At 41.7% G+C, this 19,814-nt stretch overlaps 1 protein-coding gene across 5 annotated transcripts; it reads left to right on the forward strand.

The window, feature by feature from the left end:
- The first annotated feature begins 567 nt into the window (after positions 1 to 567).
- LOC132259536 (anion exchange protein 3) lies at positions 568 to 19,778 on the forward strand. Of its 5 annotated transcripts, XM_059757204.1 has the most exons (12): positions 568 to 827; positions 7,872 to 8,215; positions 11,135 to 11,306; positions 12,308 to 12,771; positions 12,897 to 12,914; positions 13,316 to 13,714; positions 13,925 to 14,068; positions 15,547 to 15,681; positions 16,523 to 18,501; positions 18,558 to 18,752; positions 18,815 to 19,043; positions 19,130 to 19,778. In XM_059757204.1, the coding sequence occupies exons 2-12, from the start codon at positions 8,147 to 8,149 to the stop codon at positions 19,202 to 19,204; spliced, it is 3,879 nt and encodes a 1,292-aa protein (XP_059613187.1). In that variant the 5' UTR covers positions 568 to 827; positions 7,872 to 8,146; the 3' UTR covers positions 19,205 to 19,778. The 5 variants fall into 5 exon arrangements, with proteins under 5 accessions (XP_059613187.1, XP_059613190.1, XP_059613186.1 ...); XM_059757207.1 differs by lacking the exon at positions 15,547 to 15,681; XM_059757203.1 differs by lacking the exons at positions 568 to 827; positions 7,872 to 8,215 and adding an exon at positions 9,975 to 11,014.
- The last annotated feature ends 36 nt before the right edge of the window (positions 19,779 to 19,814 follow it).

Below are 19,814 nucleotides of genomic sequence, written 5' to 3' on the forward strand. Positions count from 1 at the left end.
ACAAGGAATCAATTGATTCACAAGCGCGTGCTTTCAATCGATAAGTGCAAAAGTCTTTCTGTTATCGCCCAAGATATACTGTGTGCAGTGTGTGAAATGCATTCGACCGCCTAAAGTCAATCAGACGACGACGGAGGAAATTCATCACAAATATATTCCCGCAAAAGTTGCGAATGTCTGTGCGAGCGCGCAAGAGAGTGTCTCATTGCAATATGATGTGAATTATTGGGTCGCTGGATAGATCGGTGAAAAGCCTACAAGTAAATAGTGGAAAAAAGATCACTCATACAAGTGCTTCGCAGCGTATTGTCTCTCTCGAGCCGCGCGCGCCCCGTAAATAAAAATAATACGGCGGCATCCAATGAAGTCCAATCCAGTGGAAGTCGGGCAGTTTGCTTAGAGGCACCGAGAAGTGCAGTGCGTGCTGCAACGCCACAAGTTTCTCCCCTGGACTCCCTCTTCTCCGGGAGCTTTTGCGCCCTCGCACGAGTGAGAGACATCAAAGTGAGATTTCCTGTGAAATATTTACCTTTATCTCTGCCTCAGCAGAAAAAACATACACCTGACCGCGAGAGTGTATTGAGAAATATAGAGAGAGACTTTTCAAATATTTGATAAGTGACGTGACTCCTTTTTTTCCTCTCTCTCTTTCTTTCTTTAATTCCCCAATAGATTAAGTAAATTCACTTCATTGAATTTGTTTGGGTGGAATTTCATTTTTATTAGTCACTCAGTTGGCAATTATCGGGGAATATCATCGCATACTTGTGTCCATCCAGCCTGAATGCATGAGGAAAATACAGTTGTGAGAAGAAAAATCCACTCAGGTGAGTGACATTTAATCATTTTTGCAAATTACAAGGCAATTTTCAGTTCTCAGTGTGTGCATTCGTGTGTGGAAATGTTTTGCTTTTGTGATGGTGTTTCACTTCCGATTGTATTTATGCAATTTTATCGAATATTTTGCTGAATTTTTTTTATCGTCTTACGTTCAATTTCGAAAGTCAATGAGAGGGAATTTCTTGTTGGACAAGAACAGCACGTGTGTTGGCCAGAAAATGTGTAATAAAAACAAGTTGAAAAATGTCACTTCTCGCGTCCATTCACAGAATAATTCTCACTCCATTTCACCCAAAATCGCACTCCTAAGGTGGGTGTTAATTGAGGGAAAATGAGGAGGAAATGAGACACCTAAAAATACCTCAGAATCCCAACGGCCAGATGAATGCCTCTTGGCTATATTTATCGACAATATTTATCAATATTTTCAATGGCTCTCCCCCAAATGGGCTTCCCAGAGAGTCAACAGAGTGAAAATGAGGCACGAGATTGAGATCAGAATGACCTTTAGCGGATGTGAAACACTTTGCAGACTCATGTGATGTCTCGAGGAGGAAGGAATAGCGCGAGATCTGATGGTATTTGTGGAATTTACCTCTTTAGCACTTCGTGTGAGAGAAAAATAGTGAGTGAACTGATTGCTTTGCAGGCTTCTAAGGACTGATTTCTGTCTCTCAGATTACCAAAGGATTCACATCCCTCTTTCTCAGGTCCAGAAGGCCAAATCACACTCATTTTCTCACACTTTCTTAGCCTCTGTTCAGAATCTTCAACACTTCAGACACTTCTGAACGCCTTTAAATGCATTTTCCATCGCTTTTTAGACTCCTTTTGACGGTTTCTCACAATCTAATCCAAGATTTTCCGTTTCAAGAAGCTTAAATTCTTGAAATACTTAGATTTAAGATTGTAAGAAATGATCTTAATGTTTAAGATTTGTTTATGAACAATTTCTGCCTTGATTTTCTAGTTTTACCTTCGAAAAATGATTAGAAAAATTCTAACCAAATTGTGAGGTTATGAATACGGTGTAAAAAATCCTTCTTAAACCAATTTGGATCCTTTAAAACCCTGAAATAAGTAAATAAAACGAATATTTCCCTGTTTCTAAGAGATAATGAAACTGAATTTGCCACTTTTAAGCAAAAACCGCGGAAATAAATAAGCAAAAAGAATTCTTTGAGACATTTTTGAGGTTATGGTTGACTTTTAGGCAGTTTTTAAGCAATAAAAGCGATTTTCTTGAGCAAAATAACTTGAAAACTTCTTAAATTTGTTGGAACAAGAATCTTTGGTAGTGCAAATATTTTACCGCTTTTGACCATAATATCTTCCTCTTGGACCAAATTACCTCATAATCCTGAGAGGGTTAACATACAATACATAACTCACGAGCACGTGCGTCTAGTCTAAATAAATTGTCGAGAAGTTTTACGGCAAACAGAGATATTTTTAGGGAGGAAATCTTGGGAAATCCATCGGCAGAGAATGACTTTTGTGAAATATTTCACAACTCATTTGCTACAATGAAAAACCCATTGAAAAAGTGTCACTCTTAGTTGTGAATTTTGGGGGAAATTCACTCTTGGCCAGAGAATCTCTTTGACTTGAGCGTGCGTCTTATCAGTTCTGTAATTAAAAGGTGTTAATCCAAATCGACCAGCAGTGATGAATTACGTGATCGAGAGTGTCTCGTGCCTTGAGTGGCAGATAATCCGAATTTATTGAGGAACACTTTGCTATCGATGTCCCGTGAGACTGCCCCAAAGATTGTGTCTCCCCAGAGGAGGAGAAACTCGGGAAAGTGGGCAAGAAATTGCGCGGGAAAACGCGAAGCACAAATTGTGCACGCAAGGCAAGAATAAGAAGCAACTCGTCCGAATAATGCGAAAGAGAGTGAGCGATTATCTTCTCAATTTCCTCTCAGACACTGTCGTGACGACGAGCAGTGATGCTGACATGCGGTTCGCGACAGACTCTCTCAGTTCCAGGAAACGTGCCACAGAAAAGCTCTTTCCATCCTTCGGCGAAAAGGCGCGGGAAAACACAAGGGGAAGATAATATGTCATAAACACTTCCAAATTTCCCCTGACACTTCTAGAATATGAAATTTGTAGTCTGTTTTCCACACTAATTCCCAAAATATAATGAATCTCTTAAGAATCCATTTGATATTTCTGAAAGAATCGAATTTAAACCGCTATTTCTGGACATCTTTTCCCACCATAACCTCAAAAATATCATTAAGAGCCCTTCAAAGATTTCGTTTGGAGGCTTTCTAGATCACAAAATCATTTCTTCTGATTTGACAATGATCCTAAAACTACTGATTCACCGTCAAAATTGTCCAGAAAGTTGTCTAAATGGACATTTTCCAAGTCTAATTGACTTTCTTTGAGGTTATGTTCAATTGTAGCACAATTTGCAGTGTTTCTTGGCATCAAAGGATAAGAAAACACTATAAATTGCTTGCAAATGCTTAATTTGCCAAAAAAAACTATAAGAATTTACGTGCTAGAAAAAGAATTATTCACTAAATCTGTCCCAGATTCGTTACATAACCTAGAAAAAAGATTATGACGTTTGTTTCTGCATGAAAATCGAAAGAAATTGAGAGAATCTGGATTATTCGTCAGCAAAAAGAAGCGCGTAGGAATGGAATATTGAAGGTTTTTCAACACTTCCACTTCTTAAGTACTTCTGCTGAGCTGTACACCACTTCTGGCTGTACTATCTACCCCTTGGGAAAGCATGTCGCTTTCATTAGGATGAGATGCTGAGCGATGACGCAAGCAGAACTTCCAGATATGGCGAGAGCGCACATGGAGGTTGAACTCTGAGAAATTTCTCAAACATTAAAGCTCACGAGACACCCATAAGAAGATCATTGAGAGTGCGGAGAGAGAAAAATCAATGTACAGCACAATTAATAATTATCCACGGGGATTTAGCATTGGGTCAAGGTGGAAAGTGACAGAATTTGACTTTGTTCTATAATTGGAATAACTCTGACAAGGCATTTTCATGCTTAACACGTCTCCACAACTCTGTGCAAAGGCGGTGGCAAAAAGGGAGGGAAATTTTCTACATCCGCGAATCTGTTAATCACACCATTCGTCATTCATTTCGCGATCGAATTAGATTTTCTCATAAAATTAAATTCACGTGCAGGAAATATATTGGCAAGAGTTCTTCAATCCACTAAAAGAAATCTCACATCAATGTTGAACGATAGGGTGTGTCATTCTGCTGAAATGTTAGACTTTTCCTCAATTGCTTCGAGTGAAATAACCGAATATTTTATGCGGTTAATTTAATAATTCAAAATGCAAACTTTTCAGCGCCTAATTAAATGCAAAAACTGATGGTCAGTAATTTACAAGGGGGAGATAATACGGTCAGAAGTGGTGTACAACTTAATAGAAGTCTTGGAAAGTGAAAGTGTTCTAAAACTCATAATATTCCTTTCTTGTGTGCTTCTTTCACTGCCGAATCATCGAGATTCTTTGAATTTCCTTATGATTTTTGTGTAGAAACAATCAAAATATTCCTTTTCTAGGTTATGTAACCAATCGAATTCACATTCTTAGCACGTCAATCGCTAGTCATTCACAGAATTAAGCATTTACATGCAATAAACAACTTTATTTCTAAATCTTTGATGCTAAGAAACTTGCAAGAAACACTGCAAATTGTGCTAAAATCAAACATAACCTCAAAAATAGTGCTTTGGAAATTGTAAAATTTCTATTTAGAAGAATTTCTGGATGATTTTAATCCTAAATCAACAGTTTTGAGTTGATTAGAAAATCATAAGAGAGAATTACGTGATCTAGAAAGTTTTTAAACTGACTTTTTGGTGATATTTTGAGGTTATGGTCGAAAAAGATACCCAAAAAGTGGTTGTAAGCGGATTTTTATAGGAATATCGAATAAAAACTGAAGAGATTTCTTCATAATTTCACTCTAAAAACTTCAAGCGCTGGAAGTGTTTGGAGCTGATGTACAAATTGAGAGCATATTATCTTTCCCTTGGTAATTTACAGTGCATCAATCTTAATGGGAATTCATTTATAATTTCATGTATATTTTTGGCGATTGCATGGTTTTAGCAGATAATTTTTATTGTCAGCTAAATTTAATCTTACGGAAATTCCATGCACAGTTGTGTCCAAAACGTGGAAGTCTTTCCACAACAATCGCGCCTTTTTGCGTCCCATAAATTTCGCTTCCACTGATTTTATTCGTTTGATACCAATTTAATTCGCGCAGAGGCTTTAACTGTCACACGACACATGGAATAAAGTTCATTTATCGCGATCATATGATATCTCGAAGGTGCTTCAGTTCACCCTCTTGCCTCTCACGAGGTGCGCGCAAAAGACTGTGTATTTCTGGTATTTTCTTTATGAAGACGGATGGATTTTTAATATCATCTTATCACCACGAGTTCACGGAGTTGTTCGACAGAACCACTACCGGAATTAATATTACGTATGTGACCGGCTCGTGGGGTGGTGAGAAAATTAATTTCTCCACCAGCATTAGGCGCCTTTCGACGAATTGGCTGAGACACTCCCCGAAAAAAGAATTCTTTTGTTGCCTACTCGCGAAGCATATTTGCTGGATGATTTTTCCATGTCATGTGCCTTGGCGAGTCGCTCTTATGCAAATATCTTTCTCCCATTCGGTGTGCCGTGAGTTGTTTTTCTCCCCGCATCAATTTATTATTCACCTCGCCATTATAGATTTATATATTTGCTTTGAGAGCCAAATCACGTGAGGCTCCTTTCATTTTTGCACACACTTTCCTTAGACGCCCATTCAAAAAGACACTCTTTTTCACCACCGAGCAAATGCCAAACTCAACAGATTTCCTTCTCTCACACTCTCGAAGAAGCCTTGGACAAAAAAGACCAGAGCTTCAACACTTGGCCCAGTGTCTCGGGCGAGAAGAAAGAGATAATAAAAGCAATGCAAAGTCAAAAAACCACGTGAATATTTCACTCTCTTCGCAGCTCAGAAAGCGAAGAAGGAGAAGAAAAAAACTGTAGCTGAGATACTTCAACTTCGCAATATCAGCAAATCTCATCGAGATGCAATAAATTTTCTGAGATATCTCGCGATTCCGTGTCATATTTTCGTCACTGACACACACACTTCAAATTGTCTTGAAAAGCCCCCTCGAAGTTTTCCAAACGACTTATGGGAGTGAAATTTCTCGCTCGGCAAATCAATGTCAGGAAAATTATCTGGCGATTCCCTTGCGAATGACGCACTGTTTATTACATTGCTCCAGCATTTAATTAATATGGTAATGAACAGAGTGAGACAGCGAGACAGTTTGCTGGCAATTTGAGGGCAGCTTTCTGTGCTTTCACCCCTCGAAGCAATTGCACTTTAACCCCTGCATCATCACTCACAAGCTTGATAGGGTTAAACTGTTCAAACGAAGGAAAGTTTGTAATTGCAATCTGAGAATTTTGTGAGAAATTCACTCAATTCACTAGAATTTTGAAGCAATTTTAAATAGAAATATTTTTATTAAACAGAAATTATTATAAATTTTTGCCAAACTTTTTCAGTTTAATTACAGTAAATTAATTTCAGTTAATTAAACTGTCTTAAACGGCAATATTTCGTTTAAAATCTGCATTGAAAAACATTCTAATATCAGATTTCCAGGATTTTCTTTTAATATTTGTTCCTAAAAAAACTTAAAATAAGAAAATAAAGCGTATTTTTAATACAGAACTTTGAAAAAATTAATTTCTCACAATTTTTTTGGATAAAATGTACTCAAAATCTATTTAAAATCGTCTTTGGACACTAACTTTGCAATATTTCAGTCAAAATTCTAATAAATATGAATAAAATCAATTGAAATATTCACAAAATAAATAAGGACAATAATTAACACTTTATCAAAACATTAGCGGGTGTTTTTAGTTAAAATTCGTCAAATTTCACAGCGAAATTAACGCTAAATTTTCAGGTTGCTCCCCAAAAACTTGCAGATTTGAATTTTTTAACTTCTTAAAAGAGCTTCTAGGAACTCAAAAACCTGTAAAAAAGTTTAATGTTTTTTAAAACACCCCAAAAACTTGTAGTGTTTAAGGAAAATCGCGCTTTCAAGGTTTATTTTCTCTGACTACGTTTTTAGCAAAGTGTTTTTTTTTATAGAAATGTTATCTTTTCTTTGAGCAGCCATATTTTTTCTTACTCATCATTTTGAAAGCTCAGCTGCCTTAAGTTCAGTCATTTATGGTCAACATTTAATTGAAATTTATTACGAGGAAACTACTGATAAGTTTTATGGAGTATCCATCATTGTTTGTGGGGCGCAATTGATAAATTTATTTGCACAGTGTCGAAAAATGGTGAGAATCTGACGATTTGTGACTGCAGAGAAACAGAATTGGCCTGTTGAATTGGCCAGCGAAAAGGCACTCTAAATTATTTGGGGAAGAATTGGCAGACGTTCGGAAGTCTCGCGCGTCGAATGACACTAACAAATTACATGATCTTGTCTTTGAGAAATTTTCCATAACCACCGGTGAGTTGATCCCAATCGCCGCGCCAGCGGCTCTTTGGGCGCGAGATGGACAGGTGAATTGGGCGAGAGTGTGTATTTTTTTGGCCGCCTCGTGAGAATGTAGGTGACAGTGTTGCTCCAATGTGCCACTGTTGGGCCTGGAAATTTATTACAAATATCTTATAAGCCTTGTCAACTGATCAATTGGAGGAGACGAAGGCTAATCAGTCACAACAGTGCGCGAAATGAGTTTGCGCCACTCCTCGATAAGAATTAAAATCAAATCAGCATTCTTGATAAAAGGAAAGAGAAGTGAAATAGACCCCAAAAACAGCTCTACGCCCTCCCTCTAACTACATCATCACGTACTCTTTGTGCTATTTCGGACTTTACATAAAAGATTTTTGCCAACATTCGCCCGACCTCAGTCGTTGGACGTCCCTCCAACGGACAGTACTCTCTTGTGCGCTCATCCACTCACTCTCACCATCCGCAGGCATCCCGAGGACCAACTCTGCCGCGCCGGAGGACAGTGCCGAGGATCCCGTGAGCCACGTGAGCTTTATGCCCCTCTGGACAAGTCGCATCGGACGGGCCCCTCGCAAAAAGCAACTCAAGTGCACCAGAGAAAATTCCCGCCAATTTTCCACCGCTTAATAACTTTGTGAGTGACGATTGTATATGGTTTGCGAAACCACTCGAGTGATTAGAGGAGAAGACAGAGAGACATTGAGAGTGTGTAAAAAAAAAAGTGTGTGAAAAGTAATCGAAATGAGCAATAATCAGGAATACAACAATCGGAGGAAACTCTCGTTTCTTGGATTCAATCCAAAATCCGGGGTGAGTCGAAAGCTATTCATTAAAGACTATCTCAAGTGTGTAGTTAATCCTCAGCGCATTTAACTATTAATTTGAAGTGTGTGTCTCCTTGTCGCTGAGCTCGCTCTTTACAATTATCACACGCCGAGGGATTATTAATTATCAGATAATTTGTGGTTAGAAAGTCTGCCCACTTTCTTACGCTCTTTTTTGAGCAACATTTTATCAATATCTGAACCTTGGGAGATTAGCTGAATTCTATATACGAGAATTGCGTGGTCTTATCGTGACGCGCGCGCGATATCATGAACTTGACAGTGAAACTATCAATTTCTTCTTCCGCTACGCCCACGCTTTTTCGAGGAAGTGCAATCATCGTCCAATGCTCTCGTGACCCCGTGAACTTTTCCCGTCTTCTTGCGTGACCCTATTTATACGCAGCTAAATGGCTCGCGTGGTCAATTTTTGGGGCGTGTAGCTTCTGAGCCTCAACAAGTGGCATATTACAAATGCATATATTGATTGGCCGAAGGCTTTGTTGCTCCTCGAGCAAGGATTGTCCACTGGCGCATATGAATTGACAATCAAGGTCGGCCTGTATTGATTGAGATGGTTTATAAATTAATGACTTAACATTTGCGTGCGAACGTCGCCCAGTATGACCAATAATTGATGGGCAAATACTCGTCGCATTTTTCCGTCTTGACCTTGATTACAGAGAGAGAGGAAGAAGAAAACATCGCAACTTAGAACACGCAAGATAATTAGCGAAAATCACACTCTTCTCGTGACAAAATTGCAACAAAGTTGGAAGAAAAAAACACGACAAAAAACACCAGAGAATCAATACATTGCAAATGCCAGGAAAATGTCATTTCTTCATCAGTGATTTTCCCTTCTTGGTTCGCTTCAATATATTGCATAAACCAATATTAAATATCAATTTTTTTTCTTTTTAATACAACATCGGCTGATGAACGTCATATACAATCGACAAGAATAAATATGTCTTCAGCACCAGCAGTAAAAATATTCTCGGGGGGAAATTGATTTCCGAAGAACAACTGCGGCAATTGCATTTTCTCCGGAGAGCAAATCTGGAGACAAGTTGACAAATTGTAGAGGGAGAATTGATGGGTGTGGGAAAGACGTTAACAATCTAATGAATTCTAATAGGAAAATCTGTCAAATCAATCAATTTCACGTGTTGCCATTGAGATAAATCGATGGAATGAAATCACCTCCCACGACTTCACGAAACAATACAAATGTCTGGCAAATATTTCGGGGGATTCAGCGGAAGTCGCTTTCAAGCAAATTGCCTCGGCACACCAATATTGATTAGGAGAGCCACAAGGGGGGGAAAGTGGAGGATTAAGTGATTTCGCTAGTGACATTGAGCATCTATTAATATCACTTTTCGATCACATTATGCGTGGGGTTGGGAAAATTTCTCGCCCGGAAAGTCAATAGAGACACAAAGTGATGATTTTACTGTAAATATACGACAGTTTGTCGTGAAAATTTGACCCCAGAGACGACTTGACACTGGTAATTAATAATTCGACGAATTTTGTGGGGGGAAAAGGGTTGAGAGAACACGGGGGATGATGTCAAGTGGGTGGGAAAAATTGACAGCAAAATCAAAAGAAAATAGGAAAAGCATTGAATTGTGCTCTTTGGCAAAATCTCTCTGTCGATGGAAAATGCTGCAAAGAGTGTGGAAAATCGAGAGAGAGAGAGTGAGTGAGAGTTTGGAGAGAGAAATTGCAAGGAGAATTTTCAGCATTTCCTCCCAGTCTCGAGCTGGCGGTCGTGGCCGAAAGACACTTTTCTCCTAATGCTGTTCTTCCGGCAAAACGCTGAAAGTCGGTCACACGCTATCCTTAAGGACTCTCGCTGAAAAGCCCTGAGCGTGAAAATCGGTCGTAAATGCGCCTGGGAAAGTGAGTGAATCAGGTGTGAAAATTGACCTAGAAAAGTGGACTTCCAACGTGAACTCTACCCACTTTTTGTGGCTTTAAGAGAGGGAGCCGTAATTCGTGGGAAAATCAATTCGGGGTGTGTGGAAATTGAGCAAATATTCGCCAGGGGTGCAATTTTCGTGGACTTGCAGTGTGTGCGCGCCGAAAGGAGACTCTGGAGGACACAAACACACGAAACTGGAGTGTTGAAGGCTTGTTTAGGCATCCGAAAAGGGGGATTAAGTGCATTAATGATATCACGACGGGTTGATTAAAGAGACTCACATGGTTAAACTGAGGCCATAAAAGTTGTACAAATTCTCACGTACGTTCTTCGCGTGCCAAAGAAAACTGTCGAAAGTGTTGAATAATCCACACCGAGAGTTCACTCGCGGGTTAAGAGATTAGCACAGGAGTCAGTCAGTATGAGGCGGAGAAAAAAATAAGGGAGATTCGCTGGGATCGACAGTGACAAAGTGTCTGTGAAGTACCTGGAAAAAAATAGGAAATATGTTCAAACTGTGACTGTCTCGAGGTGTGCGTTGTACATTTCCATTAATATTCCGCTCAATAATTCAATAAATCAATTAATTAACCAAGAAGCGTAAGAGCGCGTGTCCTTTTTTTGGACGACAAGGAGTCACTGAATTTCCTTCGGCACCGTCTCGAATGTCACGGCGAAAGACGTGCTCGTCTGGTCAGTTGTCGTCCTGCTATGTTCAGGAACACATCCGGACAGGACAGCACGAAAATTCCCGCCATTCACGCGCAAGACTCCACGAGGGGACTCTTCAGGAAGTTCACTCTCAAAGTCATCGAGTGGATACGGAAGTCAGTGGAGCTGGGCAGAAATGAGGTGACGAAGAGATGGGTTGGGCGTCGTCAATTGGCTGAGGAATGCCAGGCATTCATTGCTAAATTCAATCATGCAATTACAAATGCCATCTCTTAATTTGCGCACTTAATGTGTTCACAGAGTGACAATGGAGATCCCAATGAGGTGCAGTTGGACGAGGAAATGGAGAAAGTGTTCGCCGGCTCGGATCGCGAAAAGGAGAAGTTCAATGTCCTGCAATTGGCCGGATCAGCAGATGAAAAGCCCCAGCCGTCGCCAGTATCAGGAAAATTTATCGATACTGACAGTGATCGTGAGTATTTTTCCCCACTTAATCCTCCCACCGCAAAACCATTAAGGGTTTTCACTAATGCGCTTATCAAATTATTCCGCTTTAAGTCCTAAAATCTCATTTCCGAGTATCCTTCCGAGAATTCTATTTACCGTGAATAAATATTATACTGCTCATTTTTCTCAGAATGACTGAAAAATTCCTGGAATCGCAAACAGGTTTTTTCCTACGCGCAATTCTTTCTTCGTCAGAGATTTTCAAGTAGATTTTATGAACAACTACATTATTCAAATATTTTATTGAAATGATTCACCGTCTCAAGCAGTCCAGCTGAAAAAGGCTCGTCCTTCAACTTTAACAAAATATATCCCTGCTCATAACTTTTCCTATTTACATACTGTGGAGGGATAAAGTCAAGGGGAAGATAATATGCTTTGAATCTGTACAACACTTCCTGACACTTGCGAAGTTTCTGTGCAGAATTTAAAGGCATTTTTCATCACTTTTTAGACTCCTTCGACTGTTTCTCACGCTCATTTTTGACTTCAGAAAATGCTTTTCACAATTCTGATCAAATTGTGAGGTTATGAAATCGATTTAAGTCTCCTAAAAACCTGGAAATTAGTAAATATAGTGAATTTCTGAATGTATTAAGCAAAAACCGTGGAAATAACTAAACAAAAAATATTTTTCCAGACTAAAATGAGATTTTTTGAGGTTATGATTGACTTTTAAGCTTTTCCTTAATCAAAATGTTGAAATCTGCCAAGAAAAACAGAAATATTTCCAGCTTAAACACATATTTGATGATTTTAAGGGTTATTTAATCACCAGAATCTGCTTTAAATCAATAACATAACCTAAAAATGAAGATAAAATTGATTTTTTAGGCAGAATTAATTGAGAAATGCCTCAATTTGACTTGCAATAAAAGCTGTACACCACTTCCGACCATAATATCTGTCCCTTGGACAGAGTCAACAGTCTCTCATCCTCAAGCAAAATGTCTGTCTCACTTCCAGAGCACCGCAACGAAACAACATATCCCCACACACATTCCCCACTCAAGTCCCGAAGCATGAAGCGCCAAGACTCCAAGGACACAAATTCCCAGGACGAGGATAAGAGGACACCCACTGTGATCCCGTACAATCGCGCCCTCCCACTGTCCTCGCCCACCCGCAGCCTGGGCGCCGGCAGTGGCGAGTCCGACTCCACGCCGCAGGTCTCGGAGCGAGCCGCGGCGGTGAAGAGGGATCACGACACTGAGGACGACGAGGAGAAGCGCATCAAGGTGAAGTTTGAGGGCAGCCAGGCGGACACGGACGAGGCGGAGGACACGAAGGATGAGCACGGCCGGCGCAGGAAGTCGCGCCATCAGCACTACAAGCAGCGCAAGCACTCGCTGTCCGACAAGCAGACCGGCGGAGCGCCCGAGTCCGGCGGCCGGCGGGTGTCTGTGCAGCCCGAAGATGCGACCCTAGACGTGAGTGACTCTCTATATTTATCCCCAATGCGTCTAATCATAATGTATGACCGTCCCTTGAGTACTCTGTGTCTTCCTTATTAAATTTGTTCATTACACAATCACCCACTGGATTTTCCGCAAAGCGAGGAAAACGTGGCAAGGTAGGAAGCACCAAATCCAATTAGTCCTCAACTCTCTTTGGACTCTGTCTTTTCCGTAGAGATTTTTGCTCGCAATTAGTAAACATCGTGTGGCTAATGAAGTGTGTTGTGATGCTCACAAGACAAAGTTCTGAACATGTTTGAATATTAATGTGTGTAATTTTGAGAGGCAAAAGTTTTCTTTTTATACATGAGAAAACGATGAGCTTTAGTGTGGTTTGTAGGAGTTGAACTTCAATATTCAATTCAGTACAATGAATTATACAAACACCCGATGTTTACTCTCTGTCTATTCACATGTTCCAAAAAGGCAAAAGATCAATAGATGATAGGATGTGACGAGATTATCCTCATGTCGTGTGATGGGATTTCGCTGAAATATTTTTCACCTGACTTTCCAGGAAGCCGATATTGATGAATTGACGTCGCATCGGTCGGACGATCCGAGAGGAATGCGTCGCCACAAGGTCCAGCCGAGCGGCAGGAAGGACTCCACGACGGTTCCCATGGGGAAACCGCCCACCGGAAAGAAGGCCATCGACCACAGTCCGCACGATGTGTTTGTGCAACTGGACGAGCTGGTGGGTCAAGGTGAGGAGGCTGAGTGGAAGGAGACCGCCAGGTGGATCAAGTACGAGGAGGACGTGGAGGAAGGATCAGACCGCTGGGGTCGTCCGCACGTGGCCTCGCTGTCCTTCCACTCGCTCCTCAATCTCAGACGATGCCTGGAGACCGGTGTGGTGCTCATGGACCTGGAGGAGAAGGATCTGCCCGGTGTGGCGTACAGAGTTGTGGAGCAGGTAAATTTCCTCTGAATTTACACACATTTTCACGTTCTAGGAAAGGTTCTGCTGGAGAGAGAACAGAGATTTATTCATAACACATTATTATACCCTTATAATTTATGAATTTTCGGCACACGTGGCGTCATTCACCCCCACGTTGCCACGCAATAATTGCGCTGCAGATTGATTTTCGCATAAAGACGCTGGGATATTTTTTCTTGACAGATGGTAATTGAGGACCTAATCCAACCAGACGACAAATCCACCGTCTTGAGGGCTTTGCTTCTTCGTCATCGACACGTGAATGAGGGCCATTCTGGCTTTCACTTTGGCTCACGGCGCAAATTCAGCAGCTACACGAGTTTGCAGGTAATGAAAGCTCAAAAGCTTTCCAGAATTTCACTCTCAGACTCTCCTCTTCTCTCATTTCTTCTTTTACTTTTCCTTTCGTCATTGTTCTATATATTACATTCTTATTCTCGCTCCATAACTTTCTTTCCATTTCATCTCAAAGCGCCCCACCCTTGACGAGGCAATTAACAGGGTTTTATGGGTTTTAGGGGATGATATTAAAAAATGCCAGCGCGTGTAAAATTTCCACGGCAGGCTCGAGAGCATGATGTGTAATAATCATTGGTCATATCGAGAGACAGAGGGAGAAACAGAGAGGAAGAATACAATATAATATTCAAAATAATACTGTTTTTTTTTGTACATTTTTCCATAAACCGCCTACACAATAACACAGAACCTCTCATACCGTGTTGTCGATCGCAGTTGGGAACACTTAATCTTTTCCTGGGTAAAGAAAAACACAAGACAACAAATACGCCGTAGGCATGAAGATGTTTCGTCTCTTAAATTACGAGATCTGCTAGCGGCTTAAGGCTACAAACAAGGGGAAAGTCACTCGCGATTTGTGATTATTCAATCATTTCTTGAGTTATATTATTTATTTTGACGATATGTTTGGCTTATCAACTTTTGAAGGCAAATTTCGCCTTTGGGAAAAACAATCGAAACTTTTACATGTATTTCGGAATTGATTAGGTCAAATTTTCTCTTTTCGCATGGTCAGAATGACGCCAGGAAGTCGTAAAGTGTGAAAATGCGTGAGAAAAGAGAAAATTATGCAAAAATGTGATATTATTGGCGTCCGCCACGCCAACATTGCTGCCCTCTGGCGGCGATATGTGGGGAAAATAATCAAATATTCAAATTTTGATTGTTTTACAATTTAACTTGGAAAAGAATCATTTTATTTAATTGAGACAAATAAGGATTCCTCTAAAATCGCCTTGTGACTTGCCCCTTGGCTACAACGCTTCGGATGAATCAAATATGTATGCATTGTGATGTTTTTGAGCCTCCCAAATAACAATCATCAAGAAACACACAGCAATCATCGAATGACGTTATCAGCTAAATACATACATTTTGAAAGGGGATGGATAAAGAATAGAGTGAAGAAAGTCAAGGCTGTGTTTCGCCAAATATTTACTTCGTGAAATTTTCATGTCGCCCAACATTTCGAAGAGAAACAACAAACAAACAAATTAATATTTCATATCTACCTTCGCTCACAGCTAATGGATATATATATATATATATGTGTTTTTTACCTCTTTACGCCCAAGTGTATTAATTACCATTGCAAATATTTGAATGTTATTCAAAGTATTTCTCCAGGGCGTCACATTTTGCCAATCATTCATCTCTCTTAATTCAAAAATTCTCTCAAATCATCTCTCCTTCTTTCTCACATTCAATCATCCCCCTCATGAGGTGGCCCGAAGAGTTGTGTGGTATTTAAGAAGCGAGGAGACTAAGGGTCTTGACATTTGTAGTCGTTGTGGATTCAGGATGAGCTGGACTCGATCGGTGTTAAGAATGGCGGTCCTCGGCGGCTCTCACGACCAACTGCCACAACAACCGACAGCTCAATATCCAGGCGCCACTCAACTCTATCCCAACTTCTATTCGTAATAAGACTAATATTTTATAATTCTCAAAGAGATGATGTTTTTCAACCTTCCTTTTTCTAACATTATTTCATAATATAAACACACTTCATTGAACTTTTTAATACATATTTCCCCAATTATATGTATTGATAGTGGATGAATTCCTTTTTCTTTTTTAATAACTCTTTCCTCATGAAACATCTTTTCAATATAGAGATGATTAACTTTTGCAATTTCTTTCTTAATTTTATCTCCTCCCTTTTCCGAGGCGGCATCAAGTGTGCGCTCAGTCGCATTAAACTGACATGACTTTGGTCACTAATCATGCTCTTAACCTAGATTGATTTCTGCGCCAAAATCCAAGGCTGGAATCTTACGTGAGACAATGTCGAGGTATTGTTTGGACTTCTCTAAGTCTTCATAATGCCGGAAAGAAGGACAAGTGCTCAAGCTCACCTTAAGGCATGTTAATAAATCTGAGAAAGCACTCTGTGATGCCACTTCTGGTTTCCAAGTTAGCCGCATGCTTTGCATATTTCTCCGGGTCTCCCGAGTGGGTGGAAGTGTGTATATTTTCCTCAAAGCCCGTCTATTTTAATCTCTTATATGAAAACGAAATGTCCTCATCCTTTGACGATGCGAATGACTTTCTTTATACATTCTTTCCCATTCTTCTCTTATCTTCCTCTGAAGCTTTTTTCCAGCATTTTTATTATGCTTTAGACAAGTTATATATCTTCCGTTGCTTCTTATATAGTTTTCTTTGTTATTTGTTGCCAATTTCCTCTTTCAATTTCATTCCTATTAATACAATACTTCCGTTTTTTTCCCCCTTCTTGTATCGTATGTGGTGAAATAGAACTTGAGTGACGACAAAAAGCCAAAGATTGTTCCGGCAAGTGATATCAATGGTTTCGGTGGGAATGAGACGAAAATCGATATCAAGGAGGAGGTTTACTCGTCATCTCAGGAGGATTTGGTGAGGAAGACGCAGAATGACACAATTCTGAAGCGGATTCCTCAAGGAGCCGAAGCCACGACGGTTCTGGTCGGTGCTGTTGACTTCCTGGATCAGCCGACAATTGCCTTCGTCAGGCTTGCCGAGGGCATCACAATGCCAAGCATCACTGAAGTCCCAATTCCAGTGCGATTCCTCTTCATCTTGCTGGGCCCCAAAGACATTGAGCTGGATTACCATGAAATTGGTCGCTCAATCGCCACGCTGATGTCCAACACACACTTTCACGGGATCGCCTACAAGGCAGACGACAGGAAGGATCTCCTGTCTGCCATCAATGAATTCCTGGACGACTCCATCGTGCTGCCGCCTGGGAATTGGGAGCGTCAGGAGCTGTTGCCCATTGAGGAGCTGAAGGCCAAGAGCGAACGCATCCGCAACAGGAAGGTTAAGGCGTTGGAGAAGAATAAGGACAAGCAGATCATTGCCGACGAGGAGAAGCGATTACTGGCAGCTGCTGAGGGCGATGGTGGCAAGAAGCCAACAGGACCACTCGAGAGGACCGGGAAATTCTGGGGCGGCGTGATCAATGACATTAAGCGTCGCTATCCAATGTACAAGAGCGACATCACGGATGGCCTTAACACTGAGACTCTGGCAGCCAGTCTCTTCATGTACTTCGCTGCGCTCTCCACTGCCATCACCTTCGGCGGCCTGGCGTCTGACAAGACACACAATCTTATCGGCATTTCCGAGACGCTGATTTCTCAGTCTATCGTGGGGATCTTCTTCCATGCCCTCTGCGGACAGCCACTGGTCATCATTGGCACCACTGGACCGCTGCTGCTCTTCGACGAGGCGCTCTATGAGTTCTGCAAAGCCAACGGCTTCGAGTTCCTCACAATGAGAGTGTGGGTGGGAATCTGGCAGATCGTGATTGCGTTGGTGGTGTCCGCCTTCGAGGGCAGTGGGCTCGTGCGCTTGTTCACCAGATTCACTCAGGAGATCTTCTCCGCTCTGATCACACTGATCTACCTCGTGGAGACGGCCATGAAGCTGGTGAAGGTGTACAAGAGACATCCTCTCCACGCTGAGTACAACTTCAAGAACATCACTCCACCAGTCGCTCCAATCATTCCTGCTGCTAATCTCGTTGCCGGCAATGACACTGACAATGCAACGGAAGTCACGACAATCCTTGGCGCACTGTCGGATGAAGTGTCCAGCATCCTGACCACCATTCAGGAGAATGTGACCAGCACCATTGCCACCACTTTGGCCACGCCAGAGACTCAAGTTTCCGCCGCGGCTGCCAACGACAGTGGTCTTCTTGCGCCCTTCGACGATCAGGGCCCACTCAATCAGCCCAACACCGCCCTCTTCTGCACCATCCTCACCCTGGGCACCTTCACTCTTGCCTACTATCTCCGGATCTTCCGCAACTCGCACTTCCTGGGACGCACCGCGCGTCGCGCTCTCGGCGACTTCGGCGTTCCCGTGTCCATTGCCATCTTCGTGGCGATCGACTTCATGATCCCGCAAGTCTTCACGGACAAGTTGTCAGTGCCCGAGGGCATTTCGCCCAGCGATCCCGACAGCAGGGGTTGGATCATCCCCTGGGGACCTGTGCCCATGTGGGTGCCCTTCGCCGCCGTGGTGCCCGCCATGCTGGTGTACATCCTCATCTTCATGGAGACGCACATCTCCGAGCTGATTGTGGACAAACCCGAGCGTGGCCTGAAGAAGGGCTCAGGACTGCACATGGACATTGTCCTGCTGTCCATCGCAAACACCATCTGCAGCTTCTTCGGCATGCCCTGGCACTGCGCCGCCACTGTTCGCTCCGTCACTCACGTGTCCTCCGTCACCATCATGTCCAGGTAGGAATTCCTCCCTTCGCTCTGCTGTCGGAAGACTCACTTCTCTCCCCCTGCAGGACTCACGCTCCTGGCGACAAACCCCACATCGTGGACGTGAAGGAACAACGACTCTCCGGCCTCTTCGTCTCCGTCATGGTTGGCCTCTCTGTGGCCATGGCGCCCATCCTGCGACTCATTCCCATGAGCGTCCTCTTCGGCGTGTTCCTCTACATGGGCATCGTGTCGATGTTCGGCGTGCACTTCTTCGAGAGGTGAGTTCAATGACTCTTCCAGGAATTCCAACGTCTAATCACACGCTTTCTTCTTCTCCCAGACTCAAGCTCTTCCTCATGCCCGTCAAGTACCACCCACCAGAGCCATTCGTGAGGCGCGTTCCCACGTGGAAAATGCACATTTTCACCTTCACTCAGGCCGCCGCCCTGGCAATTCTCTGGGGTGTGAAGTCCTCCTCATTCTCCCTCGCCTTTCCCTTCTTCCTCATCATGATGGTGCCGTTGCGTCACAAGCTCGGCACGTACTTTACGGCATCTGAATTGAATGCGGTGAGTTTTCTCTTTTCCGTGTGAAGCACCATTGTGTGTGGAGGAAGAAAAAAAACGTGGCAATTGTGTGTGTGATTCCTTTTCAGTTGGACGGAAATAAGCCCGATGTGGATCCAGACAATGAACCTGATTTCTACGAACAAGCAGGAATGCCATCCTAAGCAGAAATGCAAGCACACCTCGTATGGAGACAGTTTGATTTATAAAAGTGATTGCAAAAGTTAGTTAGAGAAAGGTTTTAAGAGCGTCCACGGACGCATAGGGAATGAGACAGAGTATATTTTGCTAGAAGAAATGCTTAAAGATGAGAAATATTTATTCTGTGAAGAGAAAATAATGTATTTTACTAAGGTATTTTGAGAAAAGTACCATATGAGATGGCTAAAGAAGAAAAACCCACACTTTTAATGAAAAAAAGGACCTTCTTTGTTAATCTGTTTATAGTTAAACCGTATGGTGCTCAAGAAATAGTAATCATTTCCCCAGAGATATGAAAGTATATTTAAATGAGAGTATGGAAAAACATAGTTTGTAGAAGAAAAATCAAATATTAGACACACTGTTCTTCGACAGAAATCAAAAGAATTCTTAGAAAAATTCTTGTAAATGTTCATTTCTTCGGCCAAAAGAGATGATATTTTTCCGATTTTCCTCTTAAAAGTATTTTTAGACAAAGTATTGTAATCAAAAAGAGTCAATTTTTGCCAGATTTGATTCTTCACTTAGTGAATAACATAAAGAAAAACGTTGAGAAACACATTTTGAAAATTC

The sequence above is a fragment of the Phlebotomus argentipes genome, unplaced genomic scaffold (genome assembly GCF_947086385.1).
Source record: "Phlebotomus argentipes unplaced genomic scaffold, Phlebotomus argentipes genome assembly scaffold_18, whole genome shotgun sequence".
NCBI lineage: Eukaryota > Metazoa > Arthropoda > Insecta > Diptera > Psychodidae > Phlebotomus > Phlebotomus argentipes.